General features: G+C 46.2%; 3 protein-coding genes across 3 annotated transcripts; 2 read left to right on the plus strand and 1 right to left on the minus strand.

The window, feature by feature from the left end:
- Positions 1–328: 328 nt before the first annotated feature.
- LOC106645976 (Secreted Wg-interacting molecule) lies at positions 329–9,579 on the minus strand. Its single transcript, XM_089592679.1, has 9 exons — positions 9,459–9,579; positions 2,733–2,897; positions 2,487–2,638; positions 2,322–2,385; positions 2,009–2,207; positions 1,635–1,933; positions 1,332–1,534; positions 1,106–1,263; positions 329–1,005 (listed from the first exon to the last, which is right to left on the minus strand). Coding segments are annotated over exons 1-9 (1,362 nt in total). The 5' UTR covers positions 9,461–9,579; the 3' UTR covers positions 329–885.
- A 1,141-nt stretch (positions 9,580–10,720) lies between these two features.
- Positions 10,721–14,903, plus strand: nan (transient receptor potential cation channel subfamily V member nanchung). Its single transcript, XM_014361949.2, has 13 exons — positions 10,721–10,822; positions 10,896–11,165; positions 11,254–11,430; positions 11,503–11,692; positions 11,762–11,915; positions 12,219–12,473; positions 12,552–13,048; positions 13,115–13,280; positions 13,350–13,611; positions 14,120–14,301; positions 14,381–14,497; positions 14,566–14,691; positions 14,754–14,903. Exons 1-13 carry the CDS (start codon positions 10,732–10,734, stop codon positions 14,901–14,903), a joined length of 2,637 nt encoding a protein of 878 aa, XP_014217435.2. The 5' UTR covers positions 10,721–10,731.
- A 724-nt stretch (positions 14,904–15,627) lies between these two features.
- On the plus strand, positions 15,628–16,451 carry LOC106645968 (dynein axonemal assembly factor 19). Its single transcript, XM_014361950.2, has 3 exons — positions 15,628–15,791; positions 15,850–16,079; positions 16,145–16,451. Exons 1-3 carry the CDS (start codon positions 15,639–15,641, stop codon positions 16,449–16,451), a joined length of 690 nt encoding a protein of 229 aa, XP_014217436.2. The 5' UTR covers positions 15,628–15,638.
- The last annotated feature ends 534 nt before the right edge of the window (positions 16,452–16,985 follow it).

Below are 16,985 nucleotides of genomic sequence, written 5' to 3' on the forward strand. Positions count from 1 at the left end.
TGTATCGCAACGCATTTGGAAAAGTAAAATTGAACTCAAGTCTGAATATGACGTTGGAATTTTTTGATAAATGACGAGGGTCAATTTAGTTTTTGCGATCGTTCGTGGCGATTGTTGGGAAATGTTTTACTCGATGGAAAAGTAACTGTCAATTGAGGAAAACATGTAGCGAGTCGATAAGTCATTGTGAAAAATTGCAGTTTAATCGTATACCGGTTGATTAAGCGATTGCGCACGGAAGAAGAAGCAGTTTTTTTGTACGATATCGCTTTGTTCAAAAGATTGAAAAACGCTGAAAGATGGCAAGTGGGCAAATAAAGATGGAAAATGCTGAAAAACATGAATTATTGTCGATTTATTGTCAAAAAATCTCAATGTCAACATTTTGTACACATTCAATTAAAAACTATAAAAAGCGTATAGATTATCATCTATAGTCCTACTTTAGATTGAAAAAACTATCGATAAAACACGTTAAATAAATAACATTTAGTTTTTTAAAATAAATAATAAAAATCGATGCGAAATCAACGGCACGGTGGTTAGTAATTCTGGCACAGTATGATCAACAAACGCGTCTAATAAATCGCGCGCAACTTTGTATTTTTCTCCATCCGACATTGGAAATGGAAAAATGGAAAAAAAAAAAAAAATTGCTACGTAAATATATTTTTTCGTACCCTAAAAATATCGGGATAAATACAATGAAACACTCACGAAAGCCTTGACGACTCCAGGTCAAGGTCGGGAAATAAAAATAACGTACGTAAAAAAGAACAAAAAAAAAAAAAAAAAAACTTTCCAACAAACGTAAGCTCTCGCGCGCACTACGGACTAAGCGCAGGCGGTTTCGCAGTATACACGCAGAAACATCGTGTAGAATCGTTACACCGTCTTCGCCCAAGCGCCAACGACGAAGTTTTCGATCTCGCACTCGTTCGTCCCTCGGATGATTCTGAAGTATCCGTCCTCGCCCCACTCCCTGCCCCAAGAATTGGCCACGCGCTGCAAACAAAAAAAAAAAAAAAAACCACAAGCCATAAGTACAACATACATATTTATATCCACGCTCGAAGGTAAATAAAAAATGTATGCGAGGTGTTACCCAAAACTTGACGGGCAGTCCAGTGAGGGGCGACGGGTCCTCGCCCCAGCCGATCACCCGCACGGAATGATATCCACTCGGGTGCTCCTCGGACAAGCTCGAGTGGACGTACACTCCAGACTCGTAGTTGAAAAAGTCCCGATAAACCCGCATCGTTGCTGCGCACAATGTACAGTTGATATGTATATATATTGAAACCCAACAATAACCGACATGTACAGCTTACCTTGAACCGGTCCGGAGGTCCATATCTCGTGCATGATGTCCGTCTCGTTGACGAGCCGATACACGGAGCCCACCTTGTAGTACTCGTCCCGCAGCGCGTAGCTGCTTCGCGATCGGCAGCCGATCTCCGTTAGTTTGCCCTTCCTCGGTACGCTACACCTGTCGGGCAGTCCCGTCCAGGGATAGCACTTCTCGTCCACCAGTCTGAACGAGAGGTCAGCACAAAAAAGTTGAGCAAATACAAACAGAGGAGGGACAAAGTAAAAAAAAAAAAAAAAAAAAAAAGGTATATGTTTGCTTGTACCCGAATCTCTTGGTGAAAAACCAGGCGCGATCGAGGGATCCTCCGTGGCAGGCCTGCTGGTTGCGGCTGTTGCACGAGACCAGCTGTTGGGCGCTCAGGTGGACCCGCTCGGCGCCCTTGCTCATTATGGCGAACCTGTCGGAGACCACGTCGGCGCTCGACACGGCCCACGAGGCGCCGCACCACCCCTGGTCGCTTACCGGTTTCACGTCGTCCGGCCAGCGCACCCTAGCGTCGAACTCCCTCGGCAAGTGCTCGGTGTTGTAAGCCCTTCTCAGGGGCTCGTTCATCCGGTAGATCTGCACAGTTATATCCATACCGATCAACACACATTTATATATTATATATACACAAAATGTGCGTTTGTGTTTTACCGAGTGCGCGGGATTGATGGTGCCCGTCCTGAGCTGTAGGCCCTCGTGGAGGGTGCGGCCCCAGAACATCGAGTAGTTCCTCGCCACCCAACCGAGCTTCTCGACTCTGTTGATCCGATCTATCACCTCACGGCTCATCAAGCACTCGTTGTTCTCGCACATGATTTTGCACGAGTCCTCCTCCAGCGCCGAGCATTTGCTGCACAACAAATTCTTACATTCTTACACACGTTTTTCATTTTTCTCTCGATTTTCGTACTTTTTTCTTTTTCTTTTTTTTTTTTTTTTTTTTTTCATACTTCAGTATACTAACCAGTTGTTGCAGTTGTCTTTGAACTTGTCCCCGTTTTTGTACCTCTTGCGTTGATAGGTGCATTCTGGACCAACAAAAAAAAAAAAAAAAAAGCAACTTATTTACCATGAGTAGAAGAAAAAAACAAAAAAAAAGTAAAAGTGGTGGGAAAGAAATGAAACCCACCGCCGATCGGTTGGGTCAAATTTCCGGGGGCCGGTGGCAGGGGTTCCCTGTCACCGTGGCAATACGACCGGTAATCGGGGCAGCAGTCCTCCTCGCCGTCGCGATCGCTGCAGAAGGTATCGCAGTAGCACAGTGTCCCCAGGATCGGCACGCTGACGGAAAAAAAAAAAAAAAAAACAACAAAAAAAAAGTACATTTAGGTAAAAATAAAGTTGAACGTGTAAAGTTGAAAGAAAAATGTTTAACCTGCATTCGTCCTGCCTGCCCGGGCAGCAGCGCTGCTCCTCGTACCTACTCGCGCAGTACGAGCCGTACAGCCCGGTGTAGTCGAGTTTGGCGTTGCAGGTGATGCTGTTGAGTAGAACGAGGCCCGCCAACGCCGTCAGCGACCCCAGCCTGTGCTCCCGCGACCTGTCGCATAACATATCGCTCAACTTTAACTCATTGCAATTCATCTGCCGAGTCAATTGCATATATATACATCACGTGTAGTATTATGTTATTTATCGGTCACCCTATCGCCCTTTGGCCATTATACGCGGCAACTGCCGATATGCGTCATCCGCCGGCGATTGTGCCTTTTCCGAGAAGTCACGCTTTACGCGGACATAAAAATCAATCATCGATATTTTGCAAATTGTTTTTTGCGTTATTGGGTGTGCGTGCGCCGACGCGCTAATTGTATTTGCAGCCGATGCGCTCGTGATATCATCGGACGGAATCGAGCCGACAACAAACGAAGCCGTGCTATCGATCATCATCGTCTTTGGTCGATGCCGTATTATAAGTGTATGGAGTCATATCGGGGAGTAAAGCCGGATCTTTTGTTTCGAGGTGCAATCGTGCGGTGGAGGGGAAAAAAAAAAAAAAAAAAAAAATCAAGTACCGGTATAGTTCGGTATATACATAATTATACGCGTATGGATGTGTATTTTATTTAGAGGATTCGCCGATGACGCAATACCATGGGTGGTATATTCGTGTGTATCGCAGGCGACGGGCCAGCACTTGAAAGCTCAAGAAAGATTACGTCGGGTCGGTCGCTGCCGATGCAGTGCGCACACTTTTTTATGCACTCGTGTACAAACGCGCTCGCGGACACGATTAGCCGCGCTCAGCTGATGCGGCTCAAGTGTGTTATGTTACGCGTGTAAAATCACTGCAACTGCACATACATACATATGTATATGTGCGAGGGGGAGAAAAACGAGGAGCTTAATATACATATGTACAACATGGTAACCGCGTGCGAGCAATTTAGATGTTTAACTGCAGCTGTAGATGCGTATATGAGTAATGAGTTCTCTGGCGCCTCTCTTACTACTGCGCAAAAAATCTGGAACGCGCCTCCCCCTCTCCCCAATTTTTTTTTTTTTTATTTGCTTCGCGAATGGAGTCGATTAGCGATTTTTTCACCATCTCTCCATGCAACCTTCTTTTTCTTTCTCATTTTCATCGTAAACTTTATCGCCGGTTGATGTAACCCATAGGAATGCGCGGGATCGACAAATATTCGGAGTCAATGAACATAATTTCACGAAACTCCGAAATTAGATTGGAATGTGTTTTTTTTTTTTCTTTTTCTTTTGCTCGCGATACCGATTATCGCCGAGAGTTATTTACGCTCGTTTATCACCCAATTATGATTATGCAACGAGGGTGAAGAGGGTGTCCCCATGGAAATCAACAAAACTCTGCTCTTGCAAGTACCCTTGACACTCGAGTTTTTATTTGGGCAGCTGTTGATTCGACCCAAGTCATCGCGTACTAGTTGTAAGTGTATACATAATTGTGTTTTAGCTGTAATATCGCTGTGAATCGTTGCCTGTCAAAAGCTCGAGTTCGTAATGGATACACCTATATACCCATGGGAGAAAAAAAGGTATTTTTTTTTTTTAAATTATTTTCCACAAGTCATGTCGTGGGGAGGAAGAAGAAATTGAACCGCCAGTATAGTGTACACGTCAAAGCCGACCAATTAGCGCTGTGACTTGTACCTTACAGTGAGCAGATAGTATAACATGTTGTGCGCGCGGGTGTTCTTGACCCACTTGTTGCATCGATATTAGGAGCAATGTTAGACCAATGTGGTGGGTACACACGCGTGTGGAGCATCTGTTTTTAATGACAGTTGAGCTCGTGGAAAGCACTTTTCACTCGGGAGCCCCAATCGTTTGTTCAAAAGATTAGCCGCTGCTCGGGCAACTAAAATTAACCCGGTGATCGTCCGCGGGGCGAGAAAAACAGGGCGCAAAAAGGTTTGATGCAAACTCTCCAGAGTAGCTCATCGTTTGTAACACCGGCCAAAGCTGAAAATAGCCGACACGATCATCGCCAAGCCAGGCCGATTTGTTATTTATTTATTAAAATTCACCAAAGATCGCCTATCTGTTTATTTCGCTGCTGTTCGAACCGTGGCTATAAATTCAAGTGTATACCATGCGTAAGAGGATGACTCCGCGAGGCCTAAAACCAATTGCAAATTAAAAGACGAACACTACGAAACCTCGTACATTTTTCACGTCAAACGCCAGAAATTCCGCGGGTGTATAAGTATACAAATGGGCGATGACATAGGTACACGCGCGCAGTGAATCACCTGCAGCGTGTGTATGCCGGTGGCGCTTGGCTCCATCATAAGCACAATATATATATACGTATGAATACACATCCGCGCGGAGATAACGATGACGCGTCGATCTCACAGGTCACTCCCATGAATATTATACGCACGTGTATGTATCCGCATTACTAAAAATACATATACATATACATGTACATATGGGGATGGCGCTATACATTAGAGTCGCTGACGCAATCTACTCGTAAGTAAGTATATGTATATACTTGGTAGTAATTTACATTGTCAGATTTTATTTCATATGTGTATATATACATATGTACACGCTCGTTTGGTATTACAATAGCGCTCGGTCCTTCTGCATCTCATTATAGGAGAAGAGATATCTCTCGCGAGCGTGTGCACGCGCCCGCGTTAAAGACATGTTTATTACCCTCCCGCGTTGCGCGATAATTGTATACACCACACGCACACTTAACAATATAATATATTACTCGCTCGTTTGTAAGTACACCTATACTTTGCGTCTCGAACGAGGATCTCCTTGCTTCTTCTTGTTCATCGCGTCCATAATATAATTAATGAATCTGTGTGTTATCTCCCCTCTCTCTCTCTCTCTCTCTTGTGATGTATATACATATATAGGTACAGCAAAGGCCAAAAATAAACCGATGCGTCCGAGGTCGAGTGCCTCGCGATGCAGGAAAGATCGCGATTATCCAACAATACGATCGTTGTCGTTGTTGTCATCGGTCGCGAAATGTTTCTAAACGATTGTTTAAAAGCCCCCCCCCCTCCCTCCTTGGCTGTACGATAATACATCTGTACTGCGAGCGATGACTATCGTCTCGGTTCGCTCCGGCAATTAATTACAGCGAGCATCGCCAAGGGCCTCGTGCGTGCCAGAGGCTTTCCAATAGCGAATCCAAGGGTGCGCGCGTTTCAATAATATATAAAAAAAAACGATAAAATCGTCTCGTCGCTAACGGCTGGATTTTTTTTAAACTGCAAAAAAAGTACGTTATCAACCGTGACAATGAAAATTTTATCTCAACATGTTTCGCTGGCGGTTCATTCGAAATCTTTTCGCGATCGGCATTGTGCAGAGAACGTTTACAATAATAACACATACAAGTATTTACATTACATCTATATGTAATCGGGGTTTTTTTTTTACATTTTGACAGTCATCGAGAATAATTAAGAAAAAAGTACGTCGGCAACTCGACTTCTATTATTGTATGGGGGAAAATTTTCGAACCGATCTCTCGGCAATCGGCATAAACAGCCAACACAATGGCCGAAGGATGAAGCTCAAAAAAATGTAAGGAGGAGAAAAAAAAAAAAAAAGTAACGTGTCATCGAGCTCGAAGGGCGTAAAAATAGTGTATAGGTAAAAAATCGAAGGTTCCGATTTATGTGTACATGGTCGAACGCGAGGCATAGATTTGTATTCAATGAGCTTTCAAAGAAACTCGCTCGTGGTGGAAGAAAAAAAAAAAAAAAAAAAAAAAAAAGGCTCGCGGATCCGCCTAGACCATAAAGAGAGAGGCCAGTGACGATCGGATAGCAAGACGCTGTTACAAGTATCATCGAAGATACATGGGTACGTAAGTGTACACGTACAATTTACGGATGGTATCGCGCGAGCGAGTATGGAGTAAGTAATATGCCGTAGTAACGAGAAAAGAGGAAACACCCCGAGTGGCGTTTGAGGAGAGCACTCGACGTCCTCCCGTGTACGTATACTCTTAATCCGGCGGAAGAGGTGAGCCGGTTAACTTGCGTCAATTATGCCGATCGCTCTCCTCTCCGATGAAAATTCAAGAGCAAAAAAATAAAAATAAAAAATAAAAAGCATACACACGCAAAAACAGTCCTCTCAAACGGTCCGACGTCATCGTTTTTACCTTGAAGTTGGGCGGGTTCTTTGCTTGTTTTTTCGGAATCGGAAAAATCTCGGGGTGATAAGATCGCCGTGGAATTCGCGCTATGCGCGTATATTACATATTTACCATGACTCATATTATATATCCACTCTTCCTCCTCCTCCTTCGATCAGATTTTCGATAACGATTTGATACGTCAACGAAATAAATTCCAATTGTACATCACGAGGACTCGACAATTATACAACTGCCCCATCGATCCATCGATTTCGATAGTGCACAATTATCTCGCGGAGCTCGAGACGTTCGAGTGCTCGACTATTATTACTCCAGTATATGTTTTTTTTCCCCTCTCTCTCCAGTAATTATCATTATCTTATATTTGTACTGGCTCGGCACTGCACTTTTGTGGGAAAAAAAAAAAAAAAAAAAAAAGTACAATATATTCCGAAATCAACGTTTCACAGACAAGTACAAGGTATCGGTCATCGGTACAATTTTTATCTGTGCGTATTTATGATACTGTTGAGATACACTTACGGTAGTCGTTGCGAAATGATTTGACGGAAAGTGTATATAAATATATATATATAAGTTGGCTCCAGGTGATAAGCGCTGCGTCGCGTTTTGCAGAAAAACTCGAATTATTTGTACACCGATAAGAGAGAAACTCGGGTAGGTAGCGAGAAATTCGTGTATCGCCACGCCACGTAATATTATATATATATACATGTACAGTAATGCGTAGAGCGAGTTGACGCTACACTTTACATAAAATACCTAAATATACGTATGGTATAGAGCGCGCGTGGGAGTTACGTCTATCCATATGTAAATAAATGTACACAAAATTCCAGAGCCCACATAAATGTATATATATATAGGTGTGCAACAGAAGCGTTTGCGTTCATCGTCATCGGCATCATCATTTTGTGGGTATACCCATGACGGTGATGTGCAAAGCATCTCGATGACGTGGGAGAATATCTCGTGTGGTATCGCCCCCCCCAACTAAGAATAACGTGCACTCCATCGCTTGACTGCCCTGAATTTTACCATGATTTTTCATCGATTGCAACGACCAGATGTACCTATGGCCACTGCAGTTGCGACGCGCCCAAGGTTTTCCTCCCGCGTCGCGGATTTGATGGTTTTATTGCAGTGCAGTGGCGTTGCACGGGCAGGTATGACGAATTAACATTTAGAGCCGCTGCAGTCGCGTGTAGCCTCGAGGATCATGCACGGGGGGGGAGGGGGGGGGGAGGCAAAAGTAGAACAACGAGAAGTACATATAGGTGTACGGAGAGTCGGCTCGCGTATGCAACCTGCGCGCAGGGGGATATAACCCACAGCTTCGGGCCGAGAGCTTAAATATTTATCCGAGATAAAAGAAAAAAGGTTTCCCGTGAGAAATCGGAGTTTTATTCGCGCGATAACGGACCGGCGGTCCCTACGGGTAATAAGTGCGCGCAACTGCCGAGATGCATGAGCCATTACACGCACTTTTCCTTCCTCTCGGCCAAAGCCGCTTATCCACGACTGATCTTTCTCGCCTGCGAGAGGGAAAATCGGTTACGCCCGGGGGACCATTTTTCGTTGCGCGCTCTCACCTGCTGCACTTTACGCTCGATTATTGCTCTCGGGATGTACATGATCGGTAACAACAACATATTTATCGACTTGGCTGATTATTCTTTCGCGTTTGGATGTTTAATTACTGTACGCGTGACTTTCGCGCGTCTCAATAATGTATCAAAAGCACGTATACATATTATACCCTCTACACGTGCACGATTCGCCAATCACCGATTCTCACAGCTTCGACCTCCTCGTTATTAATATAATATATCTGTATGTGCACGCACGCGTATCGTTTTACTCTGGTATACGCGAGCTGCGAGTTCCCCAAAACACGGGCGTATCGAATTCGGTCGACGTTCAAATCGCCAAGCGTCGCCCCCCATTAAAATTAAAAGGTATACAATACGTATATTATGTGTATCATATCCAAGAGTCCGCCGGTCAAAAGACGCGCTATCTCAAGCCGTACACTGTACATACGCTTTGATATATGCACATTAGACGTATTTATATATTGGAGAGCAAATTCCTTTGAAATTGTAGGCGCTGTTAGCGTGCGTTTTTTTTTTTTTTTTTTTTTTTTTCATCGACCATACGTCGAAGGTGGAAAGCGCGCACTGCTTACTATATGGTATTCTATTAGGTTTTTTTGTCCCCTTCAAAAATATATACTTCCCCCGCGATCGCTCGGTGGACGAAAGGAAGCTTTCCCTCTCGCGATAGCCGAGATTTCGGGATAATCAGTCGCTTCGTGATCGGTATGTTATTTCAGTCGATCGGTAGCGCGAATTCACTTTTCACGCGCCTCAAGTCCATTACTTTGTACGAATGGCAAATCTCGGGATCTTATCGCGCGGATAAGCACGATAAAGAGAGAATTTGTTGTTTTTTTTCTTTTTGCTTTAATGTTGGTGTACTTACATGGTTTGGGGCGTTGATGCAGTAGTAGTGGGTGTGCGCTCGGTGCAGCCACTTTAGCGAGGAAAACACACCGTGGAAGTGGCGGGGGAAGGAAAAAAGAAAACTATTGAGCCGAAAGCGGTGAAAAGTGTCAAACGGCAAAATAACAACAACAACAACACAATTTGTGTACGTGTGTGGATGATGAGTGTGCTTGCAACTCGCTCGAAAGCGCGAGCGTCACTAATTTACCTCCTAAGCGCAGCACACGCGTCTCTCGTCTCGTCGTATCGCAATTCGGCTCGGAGGTATATTGGCGTAAGGTAGGCACAGAGAGCCGCTCCTGCCCTCCTCTCTCTCTCTCTCTCTGCTCTTTTGCCGTACCCTCTCTCTCTCTCTCTTTTTCTGTCTCACGCGTATTTTCTTTTTTTTTTTTTTTCTTCTTCTTCCCTTACGTATATACTTGTACTCACGCACCTCTGATTCGAGCCAACGTATGACGCTGCAGTCGATGCATCGCGCGATGCGAACGGCTCTCCTCCCCCGCCCGACTTTTGTTACTCACTCGCGCATTGGCACTAAGCGCGTTATAAGTGTCTTGATGAAAAAAAAATAAACATTTTCTTTTGGCTGATTGACTCGTTTTTTTTTTTTTTTTTTTTTTTTTTTTTGTTGCTCCCTCTCCTTCTCTTCGTTTTGGTGCACTATGTATTTTTTAATACGAAAAAAAAAAACAAAAAAAACAGTTTTAACAATAACATAAAAGATGATGGTATCGATGATTCACCCTGAAAACCGCATTGTGTTTCGAGTAAATCGAATCCTGCGGACTTGTTTATGTCAAAAGTTAATTGTGCATTGATACATCATCAATGACATGAAAAGTTGCCAGAACGAAAACACAATGTCAATGTTAATAGAGAAACAAAAAATACAAAATACGTTGAGGCAAAAATGGCTCGCGCCCGCCAACAAATAAACCGTCCGATGATCTTATGCAATTGATTGCGCGTTAATCGAGATTCATGACACGAATCGCATCGTTGTACAACAAAATGGCAATAAATTCGCGTTAAAAAGGCGATCGAGACGCCACTCGTTACATTATAATATATTGTCGCACATCTTGAAAACCGCATGGGTTTGATCGATAAAGCCATAGTTACGACACGGAGCACTCTGCGTTGTTATCGCGAGTCCCGAAGTTACGTGTACATATAATATACACTTGGAATTGTTAAAATCGTACTTTGGATAAGAAGCGGCTGGCGTTTGCCGCTGGTGTCAACAAAAAATGGGAAATACCGAGAGCAACGTGACCAGCGGCGTCAAGAAGCAAACCGACGCGGGCTCCATCCTACTCTACAAACTCGTCGACCTGAAAGGTAAGGCAAAAAAAAAAAAAAAAAAAACAAAAAAAGAAATCTTGCTCATCGTTAAAACAACCACAAAAAAAAGGCGGTGGATTGTTCGTGGACATGATGAAACGGGCCTCGCAAACGAAGCAATACGCGGAACTGGACCACGCGATACGGACCAAGGTAGAGCCGTTTCTGTACAACAAGGGCAGGGGCAAGTGGATACCCGTGGCCAAGCTCGTGCTCCTGCGCAACAAGGAGCGCCCGAGGCACAAGATGCTCCCGGTGCTCAAGGCCATGGAGAAGCCCGAGGAGTACGACATTGACAAGGACATGGAGGACATGGAGGAGGTCGACGAGAGCATGATCGGTAAGCCGCCCCACCTATAAACGAGGAATCATCGGTGCATCTTGTATTATAACGATCGGTGCAAGTGTGTGCATGCACATGCCACCAGACAAGAGCAAGCACAGACTAGTCTGCTGGAACCTGGGCGCCCGGGGTGCCGTGGGCGAGACGATACTCCACCTATGTATGCTCAACGCGACGTCCCTCCACGCCGACCTCGCCAAGAGACTGTTACGCTTCTATCCGAACCTCATCAATGACATATACATGGACGACGAGTACTACGGTGCGTCGATTGTCGTGAGGTAGCGCACACATATTGTATATTACATCGTGTTATGGGCGCGTGTGCTAACAGGGGAGAACGTGCTGCACATAGCCATTGTGAACGAGGACCCGGCGATGGTCAAGTTTTTGCTGGACAGCGGGGCGAACGTGAACGAGCGCTGCGTCGGGAACTTTATGTGCCCCGAGGACCAGAAGGCCTCCAGGAACGACAGCACCGAGCACGAGTGGGTCTGCGTCAACCCGGAGACCAACTACGACGGGTGATTGGCTCATTTCGCTATACATGTAGATATCCTTGGCTCGTTGTCATTTATACCTATGTACATTAGGTACGTGTACTGGGGCGAGTACCCCCTGAGTTTCGCCGCGTGCCTGGGCCAGGAGGAGTGCTACCGGCTGATACTCGCCAGGGGCGCTAACCCCGACAACCAGGACACCAACGGCAACACGGTCCTCCACATGCTCGTTATTTACAAAAAACTCGTGAGTTACCATGAATATAGTATACATATGTATATACACAATTGAAGAATAAAACTTTCCTTCCTTCTCTCTCTCTGTTATTTTTTGCCGGGGGCTTACGCGCCGTCACCGGTTGGACACTCGGGCTGTTTTCGTATTCCGGATTCTTTTTACGCGTTTGGCAATTCCCCGGGATGAAAAAAGGTGGCCTGCAAACAAGCACCCGTTTTTTAAGCTTAAAAAGAAAGAAAGCAAGAGAGGGAGATGGGGGGGGGGGAAAACGAGGCTTACGCGTCACGCATATTGATGCGATTGTGTTGAAAGAGCACCTTCGACATGGCCTACGAGGTGGGCTCCTCCCTGTCCATCAGGAACAACCTGCAACTGACGCCGCTGACCCTCGCTGCGAAACTCGGGCGCGTCGACATGTTCTTCCACATACTGAACATCGAGCGGGAAATCTACTGGCAGATCGGTAGCATCACCTGCGCCGCTTACCCCCTCTCGCAGATAGACACCATAGACGTCGACACGGGCAATATCAGCAAAAACTCGGCCCTCAACCTCGTCGTCTTCGGGGCAAGTACCTACACATACACGTGTATAATAATATATCCCACGCTGACTGTGCATACACCTATACCCCTGCGCCCGCAGGAAAAGGACGAGCACCTCGAGCTGATGGACGGCATGCTGGTCGACCTGCTGCACTCAAAGTGGGACGCGTTCGTGAGGTCGCGCTTTTATCGACAGTTCTACCTGTTCGTGGTCTACTTTTTCTTCTCCCTGCTGAGCTTCACGATGCGCCCGGGGCCCCTGGCCCAGCCCAAGCTGCCCACCACCAACGACACCGGCTCGGAGGACGCCACGTCCGAGTCCCTCGAGGCCACGTTGTCGGCCCTACTGGTGAAGACCATAGCCGAGCGGATCGCCGACAACCTGCGGATGGAGAACGCCACGTCCCCGGACGCGCTGCTCGAGGACATCGCCACGAACGTGAGCTCGACCCTCAGGGACGCCTGGAACTCGACCGTCTTGGCCGCCTACGCCAACGGCACGGCCGACAACTCCACGACCGAGGACGATCCCTTTGGCTTCGTCGACCCCAATAGTCCGCTGATCCGGGGCCTGCCCAACAAGCCCCGCCACAACTGGTACAGGCTGCTTCCGTTTCATTACCAAGTGCCCGTAGGTGTATATTGTCGTTTTGGATCGTATAGGTGGGACGGCTTGGCGAGCGAGTGTCGACTGATGCGCGTCGACGACCACTGGGACCGGGTGAGGCTGACCTCGGAGGTGGTGATGGAGTTGGGCGCCGTGCTGTACATAATAGCGGCCTTGCGCGAGGCCAGGTTCCTCGGGCTGAACATGTTCGTCGAGAATCTGGTGAGTACCGCGCGTGTGCATGAAAAAAAAAAAAAAAAGCTAATCATTCATAGTGCCGGTCCGGTATAGATGACGGCGCCGTCGCGAGTCATGTTCCTCTTCTCGTGCTGCATACTGCTGACCTTTCCGTTTTTGCGGTTCGTCTGCGCCGACGAGGTCGAGGACATGCTCGCGGTTGTCGTCATGATGACCACGGCCCCCTACTTTCTCTTCTTCTGTCGGGGCTTCAAGACCGTCGGGCCCTTCGTCGTCATGATCTACCGCATGATCATGGGCGACCTGTTGCGCTTCGTCTCGATCTACCTCGTCTTCGTCATGGGTTTTTCTCAAGGCACGTTACTTTACGTCAATTACGCACCTTCATACTTTTTGGGTACACGAAAACTGTACATCTTGCTATGCATTTCACGCGATGCAACCTTCACACCGCACCGATGACTTTAACGATATTTGAAAAGAATCGGTAACGGAATACAAATCAACAGCGCACGTATACATCGTCACATATATTACATTGAGCAGCGTTTTCGCGTTTTTGCCTTTTCATCCGCCAAACGTACAAATTTTCATACAAATCGAGATAACGCGAAAAGGGGGACGACGCGAAAACAAGACACACAAGTTTCTCTCTCTCGTGTTTGCGCAAACTGTATACATGTGATACCTATGCACACGAGCGCATTTAGCGCAATTCTCGGCCTCTTGTTTTTTCAAAAGAGTATAATATGTAACGCAGCTGCAAGTACTCACGCGTGGGTAATATGTAGACAAGCAAACAGATCGAAAATCGTTATGGACTAGGCGCGAAAAGCGCGATTACTTATGTATATGTGCTTCAGCTTACTACATAATATTTTTGTCGTTCGACAATCCGGGGACGCCCGAGGGGGTCGACGACTCCAAGGCCAATCCCATGCCCTCGCCCATGGAGAGCGTCATGGCGATGTTTCTCATGAGCATGGCCAACTTTGGCGACTACTACGACGCCTTCGAGAACACCGAGCACGAGCTCGAAGCCAAGGTTGTTCCCTACACATTGAAAACGAATACGTACAAAATGTACTGAACAAAGTCATGGTTTTCTCCTTTGAACGATGCAGTCGCTGTTCGTCGTGTACATGGCCATAGTCGCCATTCTACTGGTCAACATGCTGATCGCCATGATGGGCAACACTTATCAAAAGATCGCGGAGACGCGCAACGAGTGGCAGAGACAGGTCACTCTCTTTTTTACCTCTCAAGTGGAAAAAAAAACATCGTTAAACAATGTCTTTGTTCGATGCAGTGGGCGAGGATCGTTCTCGTGGTCGAGAGAGGGGTCGCCCCGGCCGAGAGGCTGAAGAAACTGAACGGCTACTCGGAGCCGATGTCCGATGGGCGCAAGGCGCTCGTGCTGCGGATACACCAATCGGTGAGAGTACTCATCCTTTTTTTTTTTATAAAGGGGATTTTTTTTTTTTTTTTCATTTCCAGGAGGATGACAAGGAGGAAATGAAGGAGATCCTCGAGATGAAGAGGATACACGACAAACAGGTGAAGAAGCGCAAGGAGAAGCTTCTCATGGATGAAAGAGCCCGGCTGGGGAAAGACGCGCAAAGAGGAAAGTCCGTCCGCGTCGAGTGAAATTTTTATACACAACACGTATTCATTGTATTTTGATCGATTGTTTTTTTCCCCCTTTGTGTCGTTATCTTCATTTTTATTTGTATGTGTATTTCCGCGAGACATTTCGCAGGACGCGCGTCTCGATTGGTTATTTGCACTGTGACTCGGACGAGAAAGAAGCAACTCTTCTTTTTTTCATAGAGCTATCATCCCCGCGGCTGAAATTATTTGTCATTTCTAAATGATTTCAGTACGTTGTTTACCGTGTAAGCAGTCGACATGAAAAAAAGTTAAAAGTAATCCTATGGTTTTGTTTGATCAAGGCGCTATGATATGTTTATGCTTAATCAGCGGATCGAGAGTATATATAAACCCTGCAAGAATCATTGCTTTATGCGATCGCCAATAATATATTCTGAATGTATGTGTACGTAAGTAAATTATCATCGTAGGCGGACAAAACGTAAGTACGTAATTTGCATTTTACAAGATGTATACCGTCTACCTTGCCTTGCGTTTCTCCCCCCCCCCATCCCCTGCGCGTACAAATACAAGATGAACTGATACTACTTACCGCAATTTCGTATACAACTGAAAATATATACGTATACATGTACACTTGTGGTACAGTCACTATGACAACCATCGCCTATTGTAGCGCTGTTTGAATACACGAGAAAAGAGTAGGTACAGGTACATAATTATACGTCCAAGGGGGTACCGCAAGGCAACACACAAAGCAGTCCCAGAAGCATGAGTATCCTCAAAAAACCGGTCGACTTCGAGAGTTTGGAGAGCGAGCTGGAGGACGCCTTGAAAACGGACGAACTGTACAAGGTGCAGAACGAGGCCAAGCTCCGGGCGATGGAGCAGCGGGTCCCCACTTACGACCACTTCCGCGGCATGGTGAGTTTGTACGGTCCCTCGTGGTCGCGAGCTGTGCGAATAAATGACGCGTGACCAGGTGTTGACCGCGCACTTGAAGCCCCTGGATCGGTCCGAGTTGCAGAGAAAGGCCCAAGTCTCGTGGAACCGGGCCTGCAACGACGGCGCCCCAAAATTCGAAGCGCCTCCTCCGTCGAGGGAAGTCGCGTCCAAAGGCGACTCCAGTGGGGGGATCAGCTCGGAGTTACTGGCCGCGTGGAAGGGCTTGGCCGACTCCCCGGCAAAGTTCGAGCTGCTCGTCCGTCACAAGTGCGTGTCGTCGTCGACTCTGTCCACGCGAGCTCAAAGTCTTCATTATTTGTAACGAATTTTAGGGACTCCCTGAGGGACAAGTACTTCAAGGTGGAGGTGCCGTCGGACTTTCTGAGGGACGCGCTCAAGGTGTGCTTCGACGTTTGCGGCAAGGGTGCCACGGTGCTGGAGGTGGTGGGCGTTTTGGAGGCTTTCGCCGAGTGCGGCCGCTTCTCGCTGAGTTTGGCGATGATCCCGGCTTCCGAGAGGCCCTGCGTCAAACACCTGTTTGAAAAATTGTTGGACGCCGTGGACAACAGGCCGGACATGAGCAGGGTCAACCGGCTCGTCGTGTTGTACTGCATAACGCAGAAAAAGAATCAATTTTAGGTGGAAGTAACAAAAAAACAAAAAAAAAAAAAGAAAATTTCTCGCCTTTGTTGAATAAATGAATGTATAGGCATCAAGTTTTTTTTTTTTTTTTTTTTCTTTCCTTTGTTCGCGTTTACGTTTTTTCAGCCTTACATATATATGTTTAGCGATTACGGAGTGATAAAAACTACACATACCGATACTTACTCGCCCGATGATAAATTATTGAATGCGTGAAAAATGAGGCTTTAAAAATAGGCATTACGAAAACACGGTGCAACGAGCACGATTGGCAACAACGCTATCTGCAAATAAGAGCTAATTGATCACCGTCACAGCTATTCTCGATGTTTATGTTTTATTGGGATCGATTCGTAACGATTCAAGTTATACCGCATACTTACTTACTTACTCCAAAAAAAAAATAAATAAACAAATTTTAGTTCGAACCGTTGCGACGGATCGATATATCTCGCTGATACGGGCGTGCGTTGCGTATGTGCGTGAGCATGAGTATACAAGTATACATATATATGGATGAAGTAAAGATAT

The sequence above is a fragment of the Copidosoma floridanum genome, unplaced genomic scaffold, assembly GCF_036245765.1.
Source record: "Copidosoma floridanum isolate Cflo_tuat_1 unplaced genomic scaffold, Cflo_Japanese_pri ptg000001l, whole genome shotgun sequence".
NCBI classification, from domain to species: domain Eukaryota; kingdom Metazoa; phylum Arthropoda; class Insecta; order Hymenoptera; family Encyrtidae; genus Copidosoma; species Copidosoma floridanum.

What these genes read in the sequence shown, in the direction of transcription:
- LOC106645976 (XM_089592679.1), bottom strand. An exon ending in TTTTTCACCAAGAGATTCGG is followed by an intron (nt 1,535 to 1,634) that starts GTACAAGCAAAC and finishes CCTCTCGTTCAG; the next exon opens with ACTGGTGGACGAGAAGTGCT. An exon ending in GACTGCCCGTCAAGTTTTGG is followed by an intron (nt 1,006 to 1,105) that starts GTAACACCTCGC and finishes TTTTGTTTGCAG; the next exon opens with CGCGTGGCCAATTCTTGGGG.
- nan (XM_014361949.2), top strand. Translation starts at nt 10,732, where the DNA reads ATGGGAAATACCGAGAGCAACGTGACCAGCGGCGTCAAGAAGCAAACC. An exon ending in AGCACGAGCTCGAAGCCAAG is followed by an intron (nt 14,302 to 14,380) that starts GTTGTTCCCTAC and finishes TGAACGATGCAG; the next exon opens with TCGCTGTTCGTCGTGTACAT. An exon ending in GCAACGAGTGGCAGAGACAG is followed by an intron (nt 14,498 to 14,565) that starts GTCACTCTCTTT and finishes TGTTCGATGCAG; the next exon opens with TGGGCGAGGATCGTTCTCGT.
- LOC106645968 (XM_014361950.2), top strand. Translation starts at nt 15,639, where the DNA reads ATGAGTATCCTCAAAAAACCGGTCGACTTCGAGAGTTTGGAGAGCGAG. An exon ending in ACGACCACTTCCGCGGCATG is followed by an intron (nt 15,792 to 15,849) that starts GTGAGTTTGTAC and finishes ACGCGTGACCAG; the next exon opens with GTGTTGACCGCGCACTTGAA. An exon ending in GAGCTGCTCGTCCGTCACAA is followed by an intron (nt 16,080 to 16,144) that starts GTGCGTGTCGTC and finishes AACGAATTTTAG; the next exon opens with GGACTCCCTGAGGGACAAGT.